General features: G+C 46.1%; 1 protein-coding gene across 3 annotated transcripts in view; it reads left to right on the top strand.

Annotated features, from left to right (window-relative positions):
- The first annotated feature begins 391 nt into the window (after window positions 1-391).
- Window positions 392-25188, top strand: part of LOC119184697 (4-pyridoxate dehydrogenase) — a 73238-nt gene continuing 48441 nt past the window's right edge. For 2 of the 3 annotated variants that reach the window (XM_037434011.2, XM_037434009.2), the window contains exons 1-5: window positions 393-795; window positions 3452-3654; window positions 4523-4718; window positions 21025-21162; window positions 24504-24631. In XM_037434011.2, the coding sequence (XP_037289908.1) occupies window positions 615-795; window positions 3452-3654; window positions 4523-4718; window positions 21025-21162; window positions 24504-24631 (846 nt within the window). In that variant the 5' untranslated portion in view covers window positions 393-614. Of the gene's footprint in view, window positions 796-3451; window positions 3655-4522; window positions 4719-21024; window positions 21163-24503; window positions 24632-25188 lie in introns of all 3 variants that reach the window. The other variant, XM_037434010.2, reaches the window with a different exon arrangement.

Below are 25188 nucleotides of genomic sequence, written 5' to 3'. Positions count from 1 at the left end.
TATATATATATATATATATATATATATATATATATATATATATATATATATATATATATGAACAATAATGAAGAATTCAGTGAAGTGATAAAGAACTTGCGGGATTATTTTAAAGTGAACTGCTGGAGCTCCAGCTGTTTTCATTTGTGAGATGGGCAGCACTAACAAACGAACAAAACTGACAAACAAACTAAAGAATTGAAGGACAGGTTTTCACACCTGAACTCAATAATGCTAAAATTTTTGGTAACGCCCTTCTAACGGTTGAAAGCATATTTCAAAACATGGCGGGGCGAAAACGTAGTGTCCATTGTTAACGTAGAACTCCTGAACATATAAAATATCGCCTGTAAATGAAAATTGATGATGCCTCCTCCCTCTCTTTTTGATATTGTCATTGGTTTCTTCGTATGAGGCAACTTCCTACGTAGCATCGAGAGCCTGCGCTCATACATTCCCCGTGGCTAGCTGTAAGCCTTTGTGGATGTCACCGGTCACAAGACGTATACTACTATGCCTTGCATTAGTGAGATAGTAGAGGGTCAAGATTTGATTTGAGCACCGTGCTGGTTCAGAGCTTCAGACTACTGCATTTCGACTGCTGCTCAGTCGTCATGGGAATAATAATGGCACGGTTAACTGTGGTAATTGCATTATTAATTGTTTGTGCTGCTTCTAACGATACGGATAGTCAAGATGCTCAGCAAATGGAAAAGATGCGACAATATATGGAATACGTAATGAGCTTATATGTGACAAAGGAGAATATTTCGTCATGCTATGATTTTGTAGTGGGTAAGTTGCTTTGCTTTTTGTCGATATGGCAAAACAAATGTGCGCCAATAACAAGGACACCCTTCTGGTTTTGAATACACAATTGATGTGTTATTGTTTACGAAAATCTGTCGTTCCGGAAGAATAGCAGAATAAACTATTTCAAGTAGATATGAAGTGGCTCCGCGGAGATCATCTTCACTTTCGAGTTCCCGGAGGAGACGAACAGCCAGTAGGGCTTCTCCCTACAGGAGTCTATCTGCAGCATAGCCGCTACTCCGCCGCACGTGACGAGGGCCTTCTGACTGTCCTGGTCGAAGCATTCGAGCAGGGCCTTTGGTCAGATATAACCATGTACTCATTTTTGTTTGTGATTGTTCGGTCTCCGGATTACTATTTCTTTTTCAATATAAATAGAAATGTGATGATTATAAAAAAAGGGTGGAACAAGATAGAAGAAGGGTTAATTAAGGAAACACTGCAGCGAGAGTAGCATGAAAATTTTCCACGTGAAGAAATAAATGCCATGCATATGAAACGAAATACGTAGGTTGGAGTTTACATACGCCTTTTCGGGAGATGATTACATAAAGCGAGACAGTCGCAACAATACATTGCCGCAATTGTTTTTCTAATCCTCACCAATATACACATTTAGAACAGTACATTGGTGCCTCCATAGCCAAATTGTGAAACAGGAAATTATTATCTGATTCATGATTGTATACCTTTAATATACGTTGTTCTTTAGCTGATCAGCAAAAGTAAACATTCTGATCCGTGGATTGATTGATATGTGGTATTTAACGTCCCAAAACCACCGTATGATTATGAGAGACGCCGTATATATAGTGGACGGCTCCGGAAATTTCGACCACCTGGGGTTCTTTGACGTGCACCCAAATCAGAGCATACGGACCTACAACATTTCCGCCTCCACCGGAAATGCAGCCGCTGCAGCCGGGATTCGATGTCGTGTCGTGACCTGCGGGTCAGCAGCCGAGTGAGTACCTTAGACCACCATGGCGGGGCTTCTAATCCGTGGAACTATGGTGGCAAAAAGGCAGGCGCAGCAGTCAAACAAACCAACAGTTTTACGGCAGCTAGAATAAAACTTCATATGTGTGCTATTCAATATAGTCAATTTTATTAATATTAACAACTCAAATGACATAGTGACAGTGCGTGAGAACACTCTGTACTGCACATAAAAATAATCAGTGTCACCACAAGGGCGCAGCAATCAATGCGATAGCAAGAAACTGGATTGTCACCCGAAGAACGACGGCAAGAAGCTCAAAACTTTCGGCGCGCCGCTGAAGCTTATAGAAGGAAGCTTGAAAAGAACACACAGATATATACATGGCGAATGCGAACTAACAGCTGCCACAGTTGTTACGTATTTGTGTAGCGTGCTGCAAGTGCTGACAACGCAAAACCCAATGCTCTTAGATATTTCGGCACGTGCAGGGCTCCTCTGCGTACCCTGCATGCTATGCAGTGGCGTCTGAGGCAAGGTTTGTCTGGCGTTCATTTTTAAAGGCGACAGTCTTTCTTGGGGTACTTCGACTCGAAAATTTTGGTGTGTTTGTTTGTCTGTCGATTTGTCTGTGTGCCCACCGAAACAATACTCCGAACGAGCTTAATCCAACCCTATCCGCAGCGCACACAAATTGCTGAAGTTTCAGCGTTCATACTTGGCAATTGTCAATCGCAAAGAAATTATTGTGCATATCTGAGGCACAATAACTACACGTCAGTATTCTGTGTGTGTGTCTTTATACTAGAGAAAGCATAGATAAGTAATTCCAAGGACCATATCGTTTATCACGCTGCGCTGACAATGCAATGCTGCGCGCAAAAAGGCAAGTGTTTGCAATGCTTTGCTAAGACGACACGGTGGTGATACACTCCTATCGCTTTGCGTTCTACAACTTATCGCCCCCGAGACAGGCGTGCACGCCTTCCTTTGTTTTCGAAGATAACTGCCAGATAGCGCTCGTGTCGCAGGTGCTTTGATGCGCTTGTTCGCTTTTTCTGCAAGGAACGAGGTACTCTAACGCAGTGCTTCCAGAAAACAATTCACCAATTTTCTCGCGCTGAACATCAAATAAACGTTTTGATCACTCTTCAGACGCAAGACTATCATCTTTCGACGGCATTCGCAGTGAAACATGCAGATACGGGGCCAAAATTTTTATCTTCTTACATCGTGAGTGGGTACAGAAAGTAGCCATTTTTTTTGCACGTAAAACACAATGCAGGAACGTTGCGTTATATAAAATACGTTCAAGCTCTTCAGATATCTGCGTATACCACCACTTACCGCTAGCGGCGCGCGGCGTATATAAATCAGTATACCACCGTTATTATGCTGGTGCATGCATGACCGTAGTACAGTTGTCATTGCGGAGGGAGCGGTCACTGGGACGATGGTGTGGTCGAGTTGAAATCAAACAAAACGAAAATAACAGAATTGTAACGAAGAGTGCAGAAGTTTTTCACATACCAGGCAATTTATGGAATCTAGTGCACAGTGAATAATTTAGACGATATCATTTAATCCAAGACTACACAAAATACCATTAGAACAATAACTTTATGACTCTACGTGGGCTAAAAAGGTCGAATGTTTCCTTTCTCCGGTAACATTGTTCATCTGTTGTGGGCATTGCAGTGGGTGCCGGTTCAGCGGGGAGCGTTGTGGCCAACCGACTGTCTGCGAACGGAACATTTAATGTACTGCTCCTCGAGGCTGGAGGCATCGAGACACTAGACTTGGCCACTCCTTTCTTTTCTTTTCTTGCCGCCAACGAGAACAACAGCTGGATGTACGTCACTGTACCACAAAATAAGTCATGTCTCTCTTTCCCTGGGCAGGTAAGTTTGAGTTGTCATCCGACTATTTCCTGTTACTTTTGATTTATTAAATCCAGAATGTTTTGTTTAAAATACAGAATATGAGTCTCTATTTTATTATAATAATACCCTATTAACTTCATGGCAATATTTTTTTCAATTCCTAAATGTTACTTTATTGCACATGACAGGCCAGTGCCTGGCAGACCGGCCTTTGGCAAGGGACCGAATAAATACGCAAAGAGCAACAATATATATATATATATATATATATATATATATATATATATATATATATATATATATATATATATATATATATATATATATATATAAAGAGGGAGAAAGCGTCTAGAGCCGAAATATAAATACAGCCTTGCTGGGAATTCGTCCTCATATGAACCTCGTGGTCCCACTATTCGTTATTGTCTTCTTGTATTTGTGTTGTTTATAACAAATGTGAACGCTTATTTTTGAGTTTATTCGATATTGATATGAGAAGTTAAACGTCCCAAAACCACTATACGATCATGAGAGATGCCGTAGTGAAAGGCTCCGGAAATTTCGACCACTTGAGGTTATTTAACATGCGCCCAAATTTGAGCACACGGGCCTACAGTATTTTCGCCTCCATCGAAAACATTGAACTTAAATTTCATGAAAATGCTCAGGGAAAAAGACCCAGTACATCTCTAAAGTCGCTTTCAAGGTGGGAAAAAGACATGAATCACTCGTTAGCGTGACTACTACCAATAGGCATTGCGTATCTGATCCTTGTGTCGTAATCGTAAGAATAAAAAATTTTCTCCTGACATCGCTGTCTAATTAAAAAGGTAATATTTCTCGAGTCATTCACATCGCAGTTAATTTTACTTCATCAATGGAACAGGTGGCTGTGATGACTCTAGGCAAAATTATGGGCGGCACCAGCTCCATCAACTCAATGAACTTTGTACGCGGGAATAAGCATGATTTTAACATGTGGGAAACACACTATAACGCCACGGGCTGGAACTACACGAGTGTGCTGGAGAACTTCAAGGCCATCGAGAACTTCAACATAAGCACCGTACCGGAAGCAGAGAGTGAGTGTATCTGCCTGTGAATACCAGTTGGATAATTAGAAATAAGATCTCACATGGAGGGCCATGTTTCGAAGCATTGCCCTCCTTGTCGAGTTAGCATTTCTTTTATTTGGGCATGTTTGGTAATTTTACGCTTATTGAACCAGTAGACTGCTTTTGTAGGCTTATGGCAACAGCATCCCCCCCCAACCCCTCAACCCCCTCACCACAAACAATCACACACACACAATCACGCATTGTTGGCGTGGTGCGTAATGAGCGTGTAATGTGAGTGCGCTTGAATTTAGGAAAAAAAAACTTCAGCGTGTATATATACGACAATACCAACTGTGAGTTTTTATTATAACTATATATATATATATATATATATATATATATATATATATATATATATATATATATATATATATATATATATATATATATATATATATATATATATGCATGGTGGCGAAAGTGGGCGAAACGTTGCAAACAGTCTATAATGCCAAGGCAAGTGTAGGGAAAGTTATTAGACCGAATTGTAATATAAATGGCATGAACAAAAAGTGGGTGAAAATATAATTTTCCATGAATAGGAACCAAACCTGCGACCTTCGAATTACGCATTCGATGTCTTATCAATTGAGGTACTATGGCGGCTATTCCATATATATATATAATATATATATATATATATATATATATATATATATATATATATATATATATATATATATATATATATATATATATATATATATATATATATATATATTGTCACGGTACAACGTGAACAAAGCACAGGTACGCCTTGAGACAGCGAAAGCAGCGTGTTCTGAACAGCTGAGCCGCAAGATTGTCCTCTTCGTTTTAGAATCGAGCCGGCCCACTAACTAGTGTCCGCCAAATCCCCCCATCGTCGTTTTAGTTTACATGTAGACACGGGTCATTTGCCCCCCTCTCAAAGAGCATCGACCCGATGTGAGGTCAATAATGCAGTTTTTTTTTTGTAAAGAAAAGTCTCACGCAATCACTCGCTGACGTAAGGCTTCATGCGCACTACGTGAACGAGTTCAGGATGGTGCTGACGACGCTTCGTACTACACTAACTGTCGGGAACAACTTTGTAAGTGACGTCACTCAGTGGTCACAGCACTCGGTACGGCCCAAAGTATCTTCTTAAGAGCTTTTCGGAAAGTCCTCGTTTCCGTACGGGTGTCCAAACCCAGACTTTGTCGCCACTTTGATAGACAACTGTTCTGCGGTGAGCATTGTAGCGGTCTGCATCGTACTCTTGCTGTGGCGGATCCGTAAACGTGCAATTGCCTAGCTTCTTCCGCGTGTTCCGTAAACGTGTCGGCGTCTGGGTCGATGTCGTCACCTTCATGTGGTACATAGCATCGCATCGAACATAGTTCGTACTTCTTGCCCATGAACGAGGCTGAATGGGGTCATGCGGGTCGTTTCTTGTTTGGCCGTGTTGTACGCAAACGTTATGTATGGCAAGATTGCACCCCAATTTTTGTGCTCAACGTCTACGTACATCGAAAGCATGCCTTCAATGGTTTTGTTTAGACGCTCTGTCAGCCCGTTTGTTTGTGGGTGGTAGGCGGTGGTCTTACGATGAGTTGTTCCACTCAGCATCAGGACGTGATCCAAAAGAGCTGCCATAAATTCGGTTCCTCTGTCTGTGATCACAACGGTTGGTGCACCATGCCTTAGTACAATATTCTCGGTGAAAAATCTTCCCACCTCCGCTGCTGTACTTCTCTGGATAGCCTTTGTCTCGGCATAACGGGTCAGATAATCTGTCGCGAAGATAACCCAGTGGTTCCCTGCAGTAGAAGTAGGTAGTGGGCCTAAAATTTCCATGCCGATCTAGTAGAATGGGGCTGCTGGAACCTGCACGGTTTGCAGGAGGCCAGCTGGTTTATTCGGTGGTGACTTGCGGCGCTGGCAAGCGAGACAGGTACAAACGTGGTGCTTCACGGCTGTGGTTAGTCTCGGCCAGTAATACCTTTGCTGTACTCTGGCCAACGTCCCTGACCAACGTCCTCGTGTAACCCAAATGGCCAGAGGTCACCTCATTGTGGCATGCTTTGAGTACTTCGGTGCGAAGGGCTGCAGGGATGACGAGCAGATAGGCGGATCCCGTCGACAAAAAGTTTCTTTTGTAGAGTACTCCATTCCGTAAACAAAACGATGACAGCACTCTTGCGAAAACTCTCGGTGCCTTCTGAGATCTGCCATCCAAGTAGTTAACTATGCCAAGCAATTCAGCGTCGTCCCGTTGTTGCTGCGCAATTGTGGTCGTGTCGAGGACACCGACAAATGCCATTTCCTCATCCTCGGGTAGGGTTGCCGACTCAATGGGTGAATGGGACAGACAGTCAGCATCCATATGTCGCTTGCCTGACTTATGTATTACTACCATATCGAACTCTTGCAGCCTGAGACTCCAACGTGCTAATTGCCCTGTAGGGTCTTTAAGGCTTGTTAACCAACACAGTGAGTGGTGGTCGCTAATTACTTTAAAGGGGTGGCTATATAAATACGGGCGAAATTTTGTAACCACCCACACCACGGTAAGACATTCCTTCTCGGTTTCGGAGTAATTAGCCTCAGCACGTGTTAACGTTCTGCTTGCGTAAGCGATTACCCTTTCTGCGCCCTCTTGCTGCTGCACAAGCACAGCTCCCAGACCGACATTGCTAGCATCGGTATGGAGCATCGTAGGGGCTCTCTCGTTAAAGTGGGCAAGGACTGGAGGTGTTTGTAGTCGCTGACAAAGATCGTCAAAAGCCGCTTCCTCTTCGTTCTTCCCCTCAAAAGTAACGTCTTCTCTCGTGAGGCGAGTTAATGGTGATGCTTTGCGTGCGAAGTCCGCGATAAATCGTCGATAATATGCACAGAGGCGAAGAAACGTCTGACAGCCTTTTTATCGGTTGGCACAAAGAACTGTGCAACGGCTACGATTTTCTCAGGATCGAGACGAACACCTGCATGACTGACGACGTAACCAAGAAATTGCAGCTCTTCGTTGCAAAAGTGGCACTTCTCAGGATTCAACATCAAGCCCGCGGACCGTGTGGCTCGTGAGACCCCTTCAAGCCTTTCAAGGTGCTCGTCAAACGTTGCGGAGAACACTATGACATCGTCCAGATATACTAAGCAGGTTTTCCACTTCAACCCGGAAAGCACGGTATCCATGAGTCTTTGAAAGGTAGAAGGCGCTGAACAGAAACCGAATGGCAAGACCTTAAATTCATATAACCCATCTGTTGTTACAAAAGCGGTCTTCTCGCAGTCTTTCGGGTCCACCTCGATTTGCCAATATCCACTGCGCAAGTCCATTGAAGAGAAGTATCGAGCATGTCGAAGTCTGTCGAGAGAGTCATCTATACGAGGTAGTGGATATACGTCTTTCTTGGTCACCTGATTTAGCTTCCGGTAATCCACACAGAAGCGCAGACTTCCGTCCTTTTTATTCACGAGGACCACAGGCGACGCCCAGGGGCTCTGTGAAGGCTGAATGACGTCATCTTCAAGCATTCTGTCTACCTGCTGTTGTATCGCTTCGCGTTCTTTTGGAGCCACACGATAAGGGTTCTGATGAATAGGTCACGCCATTTCCTCGGTAATTATTCGATGCTTGGTTAGAGGCGTGCGGCCAACTCTTGATGTTGTCGAAAAGCAATCTTGGTATTCGGCCAATAGCTCAAGGAGTCTGCGTCGCTCGTCTTCCGGCAAAGTAATGCTAAGGTCTAGAACACGCGCTGAATCGAATTTTAGCGCCTCGTCGACTACCGCCAAGCAGCCTTCGGTATCTATGACATTGTCGAAGTAAGCGGCAGCCGTGCCTTTTGGAAGGTGCCTGCGCTCAGCGCTAAAATTGGTTAGCAGTAGGTCCGCGCGTCCAGCAGCAACTCTTACAATAGCTCGTGCGACAAAAATACCGTGGGTGAAGAGAAGCGAGCTTATTTGGTCTGCAACTCCTTTGGCGTCAAACTGGACAGTGGCGGCCACACAAACAAGCGTGCATGACCTAGGAGGGAGGACCACGTCGTCATCAATAAGACGCAGTTGGTTTGCTCGCGCCTCTGGAAAATCGGGTAAGCAAGTACTGCTGCAGAAAGTAATCAAACTCTTTGGGATGTCAATGACGGCGCCATATTCTCGTAAAAAATCCATGCCAAGGATTATATCTCTGCAGCATGCGGCAATAACGACGAACGACGCAGTGAAAGGAGAACCTCTGATGTCAATTCTTGCTGTACATCTTCCAGAGGGCATCAATAACTGGCCCCCTGCCGTTCTTATATGAGGGCCCGTCCACGGCGTCTTCACTTTTCTGAGGCTGTCGGCGACGTCCTGACTGATAATAGAGAAGTCGGCACCGGTGTCGACTAAAGCTGTCACTTGCTGGCGGTCAAGAAGAATACTTAGGTCGGCAGTCACGATTTCATCGCTTTCACGGCTTATCGGCTGTACGACGTCATGCAGTGGGGGCTTTTTTCGTCATCCTCATGGCCTGCAACCTTGCCCCCGGAGGTCACCGCCCCCAGTTTCCCCGGCGTGGGCTAGGTGAACTTTTTTTTATTAAGGTCCACATAGCTGCGGTAGTGCGACAAAGGAGAACGCGCGGGAGATGGAGAGGGGGATTGGCGTCCCAGACCAGGTGGGTTAGTAGGCATTGCTTCCTCTGCAGTGGTACGGCCGTCCTCAAAGTGAGAACGGGCTTCGTAGAAGGAAGTGTCGTCACGGCGTCGAGTGTATTCGTCGTTGGCACGTCGACCGTAAAACCAAGGTCGAACAGGACGGAATAAATCGCCTCGATGCAAGCAATGACGGGCAATATGGCCTGCACCTCCGCAGTGAAAGCAAAGTGGACGCCTGTCGACTGTGGTCCATGCATCTGTTCTTCGTGTCGGTGGACGTCTGAGTGTCTCCTCTGGCGTCGATGCCCATGGCGTGGCTGTGGATGGCTGGTTGTATGGCTGTGGCATGGGTGGTTGCTGTAGTGTCTGCTCTTGCGGCGGTGACCAAAGGGCCATTGGTGTCTGGCGGTACGGCGTCAGCGTAGCGGGCGGTGGACGTTGGAGAGCGGCAGTGTAGCTCATGGGACACTGCTCAGCATCAAGACCAGCCGTAGACAACGCTTGGCGGATTTCGTCACGCACGGCTTCAACGACCGAAGCAATGGGCGTTTCAGCAACCGGAGTCCGGAACTTCTGCAGTTCTTCAAGAACTATCTCCCTAATCAAGTCTCTCAAAGAGCTCTGACTCTCAGACGTCATAGCGATAGTATTACTTTGGACATTGCTCGACATGCAGTCATATTGCCTGCAGCGTTGATGAAGGGCCCGCTCGATAGCCGTAGCTTCCTTAATAAAGTCAACCACGGTACTTGGAGGGTTGCGCAGTAGGCCGGTGAAAAGCTGTTCCTTGACACCGCGCATGAGGTAACTCAACTTAGTATATTCCGTCATGAGCGGGTTAGCTCCACGAAAGAGACGAGTCATGTCTTCGGCAAACATTGCAACGGTTTCATTGGGTTTTTGAAGCCGTAGCTCCAATAACTGCTGTGCACGGTCGCGTCGATCGACATTGGCGAAGGTATCGACGAACTGCCGTCGAAAGTCGGGCCAAGTTGATAGATTGGTTTCTCTATTCTCATACCAAGTACGGGCACCATCTTCAAGGTAGAAATAGGCTCGAGAAAGCTTTCCCTGTTCCGGCCAATGATTTATCTTGGCAACACGCTCGTAGTGGTTAAGCCAGTCGTCAGCGTCTTCATGGGCGCCGCCACTAAAGCGATCAGGAACGAGTGGTTGATAGGTGGTCACCTGAGATGGGTGCATCGGAAAGCTGCCTTGGGGCAGCTGTTGGGGGCTTGCGTTGGCCATTGGTCGAGGTGAGCGGTGCCTGGGAGGTTCCGGCGAGAGAGTCTGCTCTGGTGCGAGGCCTCGCAACCGTCGACTGAAACGATGCACAGGAGTTGCAGTTGGTAACAATGCGTTTAAACTGGAGGAACGGCTCCCAGCGGGAGTGTGGAGCATGAGACAGGGTTGCGATCCAGCACCTCCACCAGTGTCGCGGTACAACGCGAACAAAGCACAGGTACGCATTGAGACAGCGAAAGCAGCGTCTTCTGAACAGCTGAGCCGCAAGATTGTCCTCTTCGTTTTCGAATCAAGCCTGTCCGCCAAATCCCCCAATTCGTCGTTTTCGTTTACATGTAGACACGGGTCAATATATATATATATATATATATATATATATATATATATATATATATATATATATATATATATATATATATATATATATATATATATATATATATATATATGTGTGTGTGTGTGTGTGTGTGTGTGTGTGTGTGTGTACGTAAGCACAATAACCAAGAGTATCTAGGAGAGGAAAAATTGACTTCTTTCAGGTTTGCTACTAGACGATGGAGGGAAGAAGGAGAATGAAGAGATAATAAGCATTCCGTCGTAGTGGCTGCTTTATCGCAGCCGGTTTATTTGCCAAACATAGTATATGCGTCTCAGGAAGTCATCCCGATGTCGTCAGCGTTATGTAGTTCACAGAGAATGACGAGTTTCTTGGTTGTTGATTGATCAGCACGCGAGTAGACAGGCTAACAAGATCGGTGCCGTAAGTATAGAAGACGACAAGATATTCCTTGTCCGACATCGGTATGAACTATAGAAAATGAGCAATGAGAAAAAAATCACATGGTCTCTTATGCATTCTCCGTAGATGACTGGAAGGTGAAAACCATTTTCTGTTGAGTCAATGTATTGATCCTGCCCAGCTACCAGTGAAAGCTTCTTGCACTTAACGTGTTTTTGCAATGCCTTCAGGGTTGTAGGAGGACAAGAACGAGAGAGAAGGCAGGGAGGTTAAGCATCGCAAACTTAGTGCACTTCACCTGGCCTTGCATTGACCCCGTGATCGGCACAGATGTCTGAAAGTCGCCTGAAATATAACCTAAACCCCGTGTGAATACCTTAGGTGACATGCAGAGACATCCCACAGCTACCTTATATTTTCACCAGATAAGCAAGAAAATGGAAATCGAGAAAGAAGTGAGGCAAAAAAAATTGCCCGCAGCTTCCCTCGGGGGAACACTGAGGAGGATGCGGACCATATAATTGGTTAACGGGGTGTTAAAGTGCGACTTACTTGGGTCGATGGCTAAATTGGTTAACGTGGTTGTGAAATGGGGTGTTAAATTGCGACTTACTTGGGTCGATGGCTAAATTGGTTAACGTGGTTGTAGGAGGGGGTGTTAAATGAGTGAACACGTACACACGTATGCGAAAGGGCGGCGCTGGTCGAAGGGACGTCGATCATTGTGTTTGTGGATTCGTTGGAATTCATTTCACCGCGACCTTGGACGTCGACGCGCCGTACAAACCAACCGACGAGCGGCAACTGAGCGAGCGAGCGCCGACCTTGAGTATATATACAGCACGACGGCACATGCACTGTCAGCTGTTGAATGTTCTCGAAGCGCGACGCCACATGCGCGTCCACTGGAGAATCAGGAGAATTGTAGATGTCGAACGCGGTGTGTAGAGGAGGAAGGGTGCACAGATGGTGGAGGAGTGAAGCGCGCGCGGTGTGTAGAGGAGGAAGGGATGCACAGATGGTGGAAGAGTGGGCGACGGCGCGACGGCGCATGCGCGCGCGTCAGCTGTCGAATGTTCGAGAAGCGGTGCGGACGGCGCGGACGGCGCGGACGGCGCACTACAAGGCGCGAGTATAAGATGCTCCGCATCTAAAATGTATGATATTCTGAATAATGTTCATTGCGTGCTTGAAGGAAATGTTCAGACAGCTAGACTGGGAGGATACAATTACCAAGGTTAATGGAAAATGGCTCAGCAGCCTACAATTCGGAGATAACACAGTGCTCCTTAGTGACGATAACAACGAACTGCCAAAAATGATTCAGGATTCAAGCAACCGAGAAAGTAAAAAGTAGGTCTAACAATGAATTACGGTGAACACAACAACAACAACCACGACAACAACCACGACAACAACCACGACAACAACAACAACAACAACAACAACAATAATAATAATAATAATAATAATAATAATAATAATAATAATAATAATAATAATAATAATAATAATAATAATAATAATAATGATAATAATAATAATAATAATATATTAAATGCGAAGCATTTCTTAGTGAACTTCTGCGAGTTTGAGCATATCTATCTATCTATCTATCTATCTATCTATCTATCTATCTATCTATCTATCTATCTATCTATCTATCTATCTATCTATCTATCTATCTATCTATCTATCTATCTATCTATCTATCTATCTATCTATCTATCTATCTATCTATCTATCTATCTATCTATCTATCTATCTATCTATCTATCTATCTATCTATCTATCTATCTATCTAGCTAGCTAGCTAGCTAGCTAGCTAGCTAGCTAGCTAGCTAGCTAGCCAGCCACTTACATTCTGTTGCTCTTGTGGTCACTCCCTTAACTTGGCCTGAACCAAAATTAGCATGGGAGGGTTAAATGATTATTATGGGCAGTACCAGCGCACAAACTCACGGGATGCCCCGCCGCGGTGGTCTAGTGGCTAAGGTACTCGGCTGCTGACCCGCAGGGCGCGGGTTCGAATCCCGGCTGCGGCGGCTGCATTTCCGATGGAGGCGGAAATGTTGTAGGCCCGTGTGCTCAGATTTGGGTGCACGTTAAAGAACCCCAGGTGGTCTAAATTTCCGGAGCCCTCCACTACGGCGTCTCTCATAATCATATAGTGGTTTTGGGACGTTAAACCCCACATATCAATCAATCAATCAAACTCACGGGATGAATAGAAGAGACACAAAAGGCGCTGTCGCACGTGGCTATTCTTGCCGCCAAGAAGGCTGGGTCTTGTTTGTCTCTTCTCTTCGTCCCGTGAGTTCGTGCGCTGGTACTGCCCATAATGTATCACCAACTAGTCCAACTATCAGTCCTGCTTCTGTTAAATGATCTTAAAAAAATGAAGCGCTGGTCAATACATGAATAACGTCACAATCCTGTCGCATACGTCGTCAAACACTTCCCGCCAGACCCACGGGCGGGTATGGTCTGCTGGTATGCGGGTATGTGCCACAGGGGATTGACACTTAGTATCTACCCAGGAACGACGAGAACACACATGGGCAATTTTAACGCGCGAGCGTTAAGCAATTCCCGACATCGGTAGCGTCAATCCAACGAAGGCATAGAATAAATGTCAGTGTTAAGAAAAACCTGACATAGGCAGTGTTAGATGAAGTGAGTTAGATGAAAGAGAGAGTTAGATAAAGTGACGAGATGAGGTTGGCAGGGACAAAATAGAATCAGCTTGAACAGGAAAATTTGATGCCATTGAGAGAGGCCTTCGTTTTGCAGTGAAATTAAACAGGTTGAGCAGGACGATTATAGTGATGATGACCAAACTATGATGTCGTGTGAAGACGTCATCATATGACGTCTCGCGCTGTGGCGTCAGAGTGGCTGAATGATGACGTCACACATTCTGATAATCCGCGAAGTCATGATGTGGTGTCACCATGACGTCATCATCACGTTGTGACGTCACATACAGACGTGTTCACCTGATGAAGATTTCTAGAACATGCCGGTTAATGTTTGCGTTTCTGGGCATCTAAGGCTTCCGCCTTAATAAAACTAGCCCACAAGCCGCCTTGAGAGAGCCGTCAATGATTACACCACAATACAACTGGTGAGGCACTTACCCTATATATAGAAATTAGGGTAGGGCGTGAATCATAACGCGTTTACGATTCACAATTAGGCGCATATTGTAACGGTAGGATGAGAACGACGAAGAAGACAAAGAGGAGGACGATGTTGTCAGATCTGTGAGCCAACTGGGCGCCATCTTGTCCACCACCGAGTTTATTCCTCGTTTTATAAAGTAAAGTTATTCTCCCGTAACATCATTGGTGGGAGGTGCGGGGTACTCACTTCACGCAAAACGGAGCTTCGTAGCGGGCGCCTAGTGGTCTCCCCCATGGCGACTGCAGTCAACAATGCCGACCCTTCCCCGACTACCGTGCCTTCTCCAACTACGTCCGTGCTTTCTCCAACTGGACCGTCAACCCTCATCTTGGAGCCCCCGAGAGATCCAGGTACCTTTTCTGGCACTGATGGCATTGACGTAGAAGCCTGGCTGAAGTCATACGAACGAGTGGGTGTACGTATGCGATGGGATCCAACGCTCATGCTGGCCAACGTGATTTTTTATCTCAGAGGTACCGCAAAGGTCTGGTACGAGACGCACGAGGAAGAACTGACTAGCTGGGAGTTATGCAAGCAAAAGCTCCGGGAGCTATTTGGCAGGCCTGTGGGAAGTCAACGCGCCGCCCAAAACGAGCTCGCACGTCGAGTTCAGACGTGCACCGAATCATACCTCACGTACATTCAGGACGTGCTCGCTTTGTGCCGCAAGGTAGACTCGCAGATGTCCGAAGCCGATAAGGTTGGCCATATTATTAAGGGCATAGCAGATGACGCCTTTCACCTTCTTGTGTTCAAGAATTCATCTACGGTCCACGACATTATTTCTGAATGCCGGCGCTTTGAAGAAGCGAAGAGCCGCCGTGTTCTCCACCAGTTTGCCCGGCTTCCAAACACGGCTGCAACATCCACATGCGAAGACCCTCGCCTGCCTTCTACGGAAAGTCCCGGTGACGTTGTCCGTATTGTCCGTCGGGAAATAGAAGCCGCAGCTCCACTCGTGTCAGCCTCCCCCAACTCCGAAAGCTATCACGCCACCGTCTCTCTCATACAGACCGTCGTGAGGCAAGAACTGGCCAACGCCGGCTTAAACGTCTGCTCCATTCATCGTCCAGACTACGCCACACCAAATCCACCCGTGACTGTTCCGCCCAACCGACGTTTTTCTGCCAGCCCACATTATCGCGACCCGGCGGTATGGCGCACCCCAGACGACCGGCCGATATGCTTCAATTGCGGTCGTATAGGCCACATTTCGCGTCACTGCCGTGCTTGGTCCAGCTCTGCTCCGTGGCCTCACCCTCCGCCCCATCGCCCACCTGTCTGGAATTCACGCTCATCACCGAAAACAGAGCCGCTAACGCCTGAGAATTCCTCGCGCCCCCGATCCAGCCGCTCCCCTTCGCCACAACGCCGTTTCTCCCGCTCGCCCCCATCTCGCCGATCGCCGTCCCCAAGCTCGTTCCGGCGTTCACCTCCGGAAAACTGACGGGAGCAGCTCTTGGAGGTGATGCTGCAATACCGACCCGATCCCAAAATCCTCTACTGACCTTGCCCGCACATCAGAACCTTATCAATGTTGACGTCGACGGTGTACCTACTACAGCCCTCATTGACACTGGCGCACACGTGTCTATCATGAACGCTGACCTTAGAGCACGGCTGAAGAAAGTCCTTACTCCTGGCCCAACTCCTGTGGTCCGAACGGCCGATGGTGGAAAAGTCGCCGTAATTGGTGTGTGCTCAGCTCGCGTCAGCGTCGCCGGACACCACACATCAGTTCTGTTTTATGTTTTAGAACACTGCCCTAATGACATAATTTTGGGCCAAGACTTTTTGTCTGAACATTCGGCCTTGATAGACTGCTCTGCCGGTATAGTGCAACTCGCTCTACCTAATGTTGTTGATCCTCCAAGTTGCCCTCCAAGTCGGCTTTGTTCTACAGAACACCTGCGTCTCCCTCAACGAACAGTAGCTTACATAGGCGTCTCCCCTGTTCCACCTGTCCCAGACGGTGTTTATATTGTGTCCCCCAATGTTGACGTCCTGCTTTCGCACAACGTTGCGTTTCCTCACACCGTCATCACTATTACGGCCAATGCATCCTGCCTACCCTTAGTGAATTTTTCACTATGTACACAAGTCCTCCCTCGTGGTATATCTCTAGCCGAGATCGTACCGGCGGCAGAGTGCCATATTTGCACTCTAAGTTATGACAGCATCCCGAGTGCCGAAAAAACTTCGTCTACTCCTCCATCAGACCAAAGTGTGTTAACCAAGATGATTGCCCCCGACTTGCCGAAAGAACAAGCTAACGACCTGCGTTCCCTGCTTGCATCTTTTTGGGACATCTTCGACCTTGGCGACCGCCCACTCGGCCAGACGTCCGTTGTTAAGCACCGGATTGATACAGGCGATACGAGTCCCATCCATCGGAGACCCTACCGTGTTTCCCATGCAGAGCGGCGCATCATCCAACAGGAGGTCGACAAAATGCTTTCTCGGAATATCATCGAGCCTTCATGCAGTCCCTGGGCGTCCCCTGTTGTACTTGTAAAGAAGAAGGACAACAGCTGGAGATTTTGCGTTGATTATCGCCATTTAAACAAAATAACGAAGAAGGACGTCTACCCTTTACCACGCATAGACGATGCCCTGGATTGCCTTCACGGCGCAAAATATTTTTCCTCCATTGACCTCCGCTCTGGGTACTGGCAGATTGCCGTTGATGACATGGACCGTGAGAAGACGGCGTTTATCACTCCCGACGGCCTTTACGAGTTTAAAGTGATGCCATTCGGTTTATGTAATGCGCCCGCCACATTCGAACGTATGATGGACGCTCTGTTGCACGGCTTCAAGTGGTCCATCTGCCTGTGCTACCTGGACGACGTTATCGTTTTTTCGCCTTCTTTTGCGACGCACCTTGAAAGGCTATCGAAAATCTTATCTGTCTTTCGTAAGGCGGGCCTGCAACTCAATTCGGCAAAGTGCCACTTCGGCCGTCGTGAAATTTCTGTCCTCGGACACCTCGTTGATTCCGTGGGGGTTCGCCCTGATCAAGATAAAATACGCGCAGTAAGAGATTTCCCTGTACCAACCTGTACCAAAGACGTTCGCAGTTTCGTTGGCCTCTGTTCTTACTTCCGCCGCTTTGTTAAAAACTTCGCCGACGTAGCACGCCCTCTCACTCAACTTCTCAAAAAAGACGCTGGCTTCATCTGGGGCCCTGAGCAAGCAGATGCGTTTCAAAATCTAGTGTGTCTGCTTACGTCTCCGCCTATCCTCGCCCACTTTGATATTTCATCTCCAACAGAAGTTCGTACAGACGCAAGTGGCTATGGCATCGGTGCAGTCCTCGCCCAGAAACAACAAGGACGAGACCGTGTTGTTGCTTATGCCAGCCGCCTTCTTTCGCCTGCTGAAAGAAAATATTCAATAACCGAACGGGAATGTTTGGCACTTGTTTGGGCAGTCGGTAAATTTCGTCCCTATTTGTACGGCCGGCCATTCACAGTAATCACAGATCACCACGCCTTGTGCTGGCTTTCGTCCCTTAAAGACCCTTCAGGCCGTCTTGGCCGTTGGGCGCTGCGCCTTCAAGAATTTGATTACTCAGTCCTGTATAAAACCGGCCGCCTGCATCAAGATGCGGACTGCTTGTCCCGGTATCCTGTCGACCCTCCAGACGGCGACTCCTCTAAAACCACCCTTCCTATCGACGTTTTCTCTCTATCCGCGTTTCATGACATTGGAATCGAGCAGCGACGAGATACTTTCTTGGACGGTATTATCCGAAGGCTCACATCGGTGAGGCCCGACCCTTCCATTCGAATGTTTGAAATACATGATGGTGTATTGTACCGTTGCAATATGCGTCCTGACGGCCCCGAAAGACTACTCGTCGTTCCCATTCAATTGCGTCACACTGTTCTCGCCCAGCTTCATGATGCACCTACAGCGGGTCACCTCGGCGTGTCACGGACCTACGACAGAGTTCGCCGGCGCTTCTTCTGGCCTGGCATGTACCGCGACGTCTGCCGTTATATTGCAGCCTGCGACCCTTGTCAACGACGGAAAAAACCAAATGCCCCTCCGGCCGGACGTCTTCAGCCACTGCACATCCCACAAGACCCATTCTACCGTGTTGGCGTGGACCTGCTTGGCCCTTTTCCTACGTCAGCTGCGGGTAATCGGTGGATTGCAGTAGCAACCGATTATGCTACCCGATACGCGATCACACGGGCCCTTCCAACCAGCTGTGCAACTGACGTGGCCGATTTCCTTTTGGAGGACGTCATCTTACATCATGGCGCCCCTCGACAACTCCTTACCGACCGAGGCAGCTACTTCCTTTCCAAAGTTGTTGATGACCTCCTCCGCTCCTGCGCCACTAAACACAAGCTCTCGACTGCTTACCATCCACAAACAAATGGTCTAACGGAGCGCCTCAATCGCACTCTCACCGACATGCTCTCCATGTATGTCTCCGCCGATCACCGCGACTGGGACACTACGTTACCGTTTGTAACATTCGCGTACAATTCTTCCAGACACGACACCGCTGGGTTCTCTCCTTTTTTTCTGTTGTTCGGCCGTGACCCTGCGCTACCTTTCGACACCCTCCTGCCGGCCGGACTAAATGACAAGTCTCAGTACGCTCGTGATGCAATAATGAAGGCGCAAGCGGCACGCCAAGTTGCTCGACGACGCTTACTGGACTCCCAGGACAATCAGAAGAGCGTATACGACGCCCGCCATCGTGACGTCCACTTCACACCCGGAGATCTCGTTCTGTTATGGTTCCCCTCGCGCCGCGTTGGACTTTCGGAGAAGTTACTCCCACGCTATTCAGGTCCCTACCGTATCTTACGCCAAGTAACTGACGTCACATACGAAATCACCCCTACGGACCCCGCCATCCTTCACCCTCACACTGACGTAGTGCATGTTACGCGACTCAAACCGTATTACTCCAGTGCCTCCTGATTAGCACCGGGTCGGTGCTCCAGCCGCCGGGGAAATCATGTAACGGTAGGATGAGAACGACGAAGAAGACAAAGAGGAGGACGATGTTGTCAGATCTGTGAGCCAACTGGGCGCCATCTTGTCCACCACCGAGTTTATTCCTCGTTTTATAAAGTGAAGTTATTCTCCCGTAACATCATTAACTGCAGTTCCCAGAAAGAAGTTCATCACGTAAATAAAGTCGTGGCATATGGATGATCGGTCAACATTGGCCTTTTCCATTGGATAATGTTGGCCACCGGCCATGGTAAATGAACGATTATTCAGAATATTTTATTTAAAAATTCGGCAGATCCTACGTACCTGGGAATCGACGTTATGCGAAGCATAGGGAAGGAAGGTGACCGTGTAGCAATTTTTTTATTTAGTGACACGTCAAGAAATGACGTTAAATGTATGTACAAATGTTGCACCCACAGACATATGTGGAAGAGTTGGAGATGTTTACATAACCAGTTGTTTGCACTTGCGCAGCAATGCCAACAGGAAAATGCGCATTAGCAACACCAGCAGCTGATATTAGGCGCTGATGTTCGCGAGGATGCTGGCCCTGGGTGCTGCTACATAAATCAACTTCAGCGCATGGAAACTGACCACAATTGACGTTAACCTGAAGTGACGGCTCTATGAAAGAAGTAGGTATGTAATGTTTATAAAATTGGGTAGGCAGCACTACAACCATTATTGACCTTTCACGAAGATTAGCATCTATTTGAAAAGTACTTCCGAGACCTGGAGTATCTCTGTGGTGGAATGTTTCATTGCCACGCAGAATGCTAGGGTTCGATTCCAGCTGGGACCCTGCCATTTATTCTTTGCATTCGGTGGTTCGACGCTACCGTTGCCAGATATTTATTAACGCTCGCACGTTAAAATTGTCTATGTGTATTCTCGTCGTTCCTGGGTAGATACTAAGTGTCAATCACGTGTGGCACATACCCACATACCAGTGGCACATAATCACCCGTGGGTATGTGCCACTGCCTGGCGGGACGTAGTTTACGCCAAGTTAAGGGTGTGACCACTAGAGCACCCAAACGTAAGCGGATAGATAGATAGATAGATAGATAGATAGATAGATAGATAGATAGATAGATAGATGGATAGATAGATAGATAGATAGATAGATAGATACGCTAAAAGTCGTCGAAGTTCACTGAAAAATGCTTCGCGTTTGAAGTGCGTCAGAGAACGCCGGCGGCTTAAGCAATCGTTCGTTTGGCGAGGCTGTGGTATCATCTCTTGCGCGGCGCGGGAGTCAGGTGCAGATTTGCGGAACGTCCTGAACAATTTTAAAACAATTATTATCATTAATTCTTGACTATTTTTGTTAATTACATCATTTAAGGCCTCGTTCGCTCACTTTAACCTGGTTTTGCTAATAATATCAAGCGCTTTACTGTGAGCATAATCCATGGATGACAAGCCAGGCCCCTGAAGTGCTCCGCTTAGAACACCGACAATCATTTTTCACATTTTCCTGAAAACCATGCTCTTTAATTGTTTGCAGGAAACGAATATCACGGCAAGACAGGAGAGACACCCATTAACTATCCAGCGTACAACACGTCACTGAGCTACGCATTTCTTAATGCATGCCGAGATTCTGGCTACGACTACATCGATTACAATGGCGCAAACCATACAGGTAAAAATATGGCTCTCTCATGCATGCCGTAGTGTTCTTTCAAGCAAAAAAAAAAAAAAAAACATTTTTCGGCTTTACGTTTTCTTAAAAAGTACTACAATATATCCTGCATACGAAAAAGTCCCTTTAAACAGATGTTCCTAAGCGTGTTGGTCTTAGGGAACCCTGCTAAACTCCATTATGTGTCAAGGGCTCACCCCCCCCCCCCATTTCAAATTTTTTTTAATGCAAAGCATTTCTTGGCGAAATTCGGCGACTTTGATCTATCTATCTATCTATCTATCTATCTATCTATCTATCTATCTATCTATCTATCTATCTATCTATCTATCTATCTATCTATCTATCTATCTATCTATCTATCTATCTATCTATCTATCTATCTATCTATCTATCTATCTATCTATCTATCTATCTATCTATCTATCTATCTATCTATCTGTCTGTCTGTCTGTCTGTCTGTCTGTCTGTCTGTCTGTCTGTCTGTCTGTCTGTCTATCTATCTATCTATCTATCTATCTATCTATCTATCTATCTATCTATCTAGCTATCTATCTAGCTATCTATCTATCTATCTATCTATCTATCTATCTATCTATCTATCTATCTATCTATCTATCTATCTATCTATCTATCTATCTATCTATCTATCTATCTATCTATCTATCTATCTATCTATCTATCTATCTATCTATCTGTCTGTCTGTCTGTCTGTCTGTCTGTCTGTCTGTCTGTCTGTCTGTCTGTCTGTCTGTCTATCTATCTATCTATCTATCTATCTATCTATCTATCTATCTATCTATCTATCTATCTATCTGTCTGTCTGTCTGTCTGTCTGTCTGTCTGTCTGTCTGTCTGTCTGTCTGTCTGTCTGTCTGTCTGTCTGTCTGTCTGTCTATCTATCTATCTATCTATCTATCTATCTATCTATCTATCTATCTATCTATCTATCTATCTATCTATCTATCTATCTATCTATCTATCTGTCTGTCTGTCTATCTATCAATCTATCAATCTATCAATCTATCAATCTATCTATCTATCAATCTATCAATCTATCTATCTATCTATCTATCTATCTATCTATCTATCTATCTATCTATCTATCTATCTATCTATCTATCTATCTATCTATCTATCTACCCGCTTACAACATTTAGCTTTCCTGGCAGTATGGATAATGGTATCGATACCAAACTTGGTATGACATGACTGCATAACGTTCATTACTGACTATGCATAACATGAAAGTCATGACATTTATGCTATGAATGTCATGATTTACATTTCATGATCATGCTGCTCTTGCGGTGGTTTCTTTCACATGACATGTTGCGAAACTGGTATGGTATGACATGCCTGCATGGCGAACACAAGTGACAAACTTTAACATGAAAATCGTGAAATCGTGTTATATAACAACATGACTACATGCCACACTCATGATTCCCGTCATGATTCCCGTCGTGATCAACCGTCAATTTAGACACTTCGCTTCGAGGCCGCTTATCGACGCTCGCATATTCTTTACCACAATGCGAGGGAAACAGGGTCATTGAAGGTGTTGTCGAAATGAATAATAGATGCGCTGTTTGGTGCGTCGGCTTCGGTTTCGCCAGCTAAATAGGCGAGATTGCATCGCTCGCCAATGATTACCAGTGGACACTTTTCCGAAATTTCAAAGTGGCTACGGACTATTCGTATACGAAGGGCTCAAATTCACCCATTTGGCTCGACCGGCTATTACCACTGGTTAAAAAGCTTATTTTTTATTTCTATGATTACTGTCGTAATTAATGTTTGTAGCCATCTCAAGATGCCTTCTGCCACAGGAAGGCAACGCCGCAAGTAGCACGCAGATAAAAAAAACACTGGACAGATTTTTGAAAGACCCTGCATATAATTTGCCTTTCAGTTTTCCGACGACAAGTTGCGCAAATGAGAAGTTTCATTTTGGACACGGTGACTGCTCCCTGCGTCAATGTCATGACCCCTTGGCAATATAAGGCCTCCGAGATTCAAGCGCACAAGCTTGACTAAGAGCCCTGTTCTTGAAGTATATTGCTGGTTTCAAGGTGCTGGCGGGATTTATTGAACAGCTCGCACGTTTCTGTTACCCACTCAGATTTGCTCATTGAGACTAGGGTGGAAGTAATGGAGGTTTCTTAAATATATCGCATCTCGGGTTCGCCATCTAAGTGACTTGAGCTTACCAGAGCCTCGTGGAACATCGAGGAGGAGTTTGCGGAACCACTAGCTTCCTTGGAAACTACTCCGAGAAACCATTACTTAGACAATAATCACCTGCTTCACGCTAAGCAACGGGAAAAGACGTTGTGCGAACAACACTATCTCACCGTCGTGACCATAAGCTGGACTTCCCCCACTGCACATGAATGACCTCGACCAAGCTTCTCCTATAAGACTGGTACTCGATATTAACTGGGAATTCTATATTTCATCTGGCCAACAAACTTTCTGCCTCTACCCCACCGTGCTTGTCTTCTCTCATAATGTAGTCTGTCTGCCATGTGTTATTTTGCGTTCCCATACGTGGCGTGTTGCATGGTGATTTCCTGTTTGTTTTTACTTCGATGGAGATATCAGTAACGCAAGTTCACATTCTGATCACTCTATTCTCGTACGTTATTGGGAAACCTACCGTTTTCAATTTTCATGGCTTGTGGCGTCGTCGAAGCAGACTCCTCATCGTAAGCCTGCAAGTTCCTGCCGCGTAGGTAAGCTTAGGTAGCACACAGTAGTTACGTTCCTTCCTTTGGGGAATATTGGTATACTGGTGAAGCAACATTGATAATATTCAGACCCCCTCGCTGCCATATTTATTTGCGAGGAAGCCGATATGATGTCTGTGTAAAGGTTTGGGCCAATGCAGCGGACAACGAAGAAGCGTCTTCCGATGATGGTGGTAACTTCATATGGATGGCGCTCAGTCACAAAGGGTCCAGGAACCGGGTGGCAGAATAATTAAAGAAGCGCCTAACAAGCTCGCGACTCCAAGTGAGCAAGTTTCGTCATCGTTGGGTCCACACTAAATCTGTGCTAGAAATTTGTACTCACTTGCTTCTGATTAGGCACACGATTGCAGTTCTGTTTCAATATACATCATAGTGTCGCACAATGGTGTCGCACATTTGTCAAAACATGGTGTTCAAACTCTTCCGTGTCCTCCTACTGGCTCGCTATCCTCCTCTGGGGCCGCCATGCTGGCTTAATTGCCATGCTCTCTATGGACTATGGATGCTGCAAATATTATTACTGAATCGTTACCGTTGCGTTCCGCCTTGTTCACTCATGTGTATTGTGCAAATTGCTTCACTCAGGTTACTCAAGGGTGCAATCAAACACGGCCAATGGAAGCAGAATGAGTGCAAACAAATGCTTCCTACTAAGTGTACAAAAAAATCGTACAGAAAATCTTCACATATCGATCAATAGCACTGTCACTAAGGTGAGTACTGCATGTACAGTAGGGTAGATATTTAATACACCAAAAAATAAACAAATGAATGGGACCACTGGCCCGCGCTGTCACTTATAGAACGACAGCATAATCGACACGACCATTGAAAACAAGAGCGACAAAAGCGTACCACGAATTGTAGGCGGATCTCCAGCTTGCGAACCATGCCACTTCAGGCTGACTGTATTAAAAATGACAGTATCAACTTAGAGCCAGTACTGAACGGTCGTCCTGTTGTCTCTCACATGAGCCCCATAACATTGCTGATACTCATCTTTGTACTAAGAAAGATGTTTATTAATAAAAAGAAAACAGATATATCGGAGTGAGGTTCACTGATTTGGTAGGCCACACATGCACAGCGATGGGGGAAGAAAAAGGGGAAAAATAGGCATGTTACTCCCTCTGCAATACTTGAAGGCGAAATCATGCTTCGCATTTCGGAATGCAGTAATGCAATCGTGGACCAGTCTTCTTGCAAGACATAACGTGCGGTGGTGTGAGAGACACAGATTAAACTACTTCGATGAGCTCAGTCTATTCCA

Source organism: Rhipicephalus microplus, chromosome 7, assembly GCF_043290135.1.
Source record: "Rhipicephalus microplus isolate Deutch F79 chromosome 7, USDA_Rmic, whole genome shotgun sequence".
NCBI classification, from domain to species: domain Eukaryota; kingdom Metazoa; phylum Arthropoda; class Arachnida; order Ixodida; family Ixodidae; genus Rhipicephalus; species Rhipicephalus microplus.
This window is presented reverse-complemented; position numbering and strand designations above follow the sequence as displayed.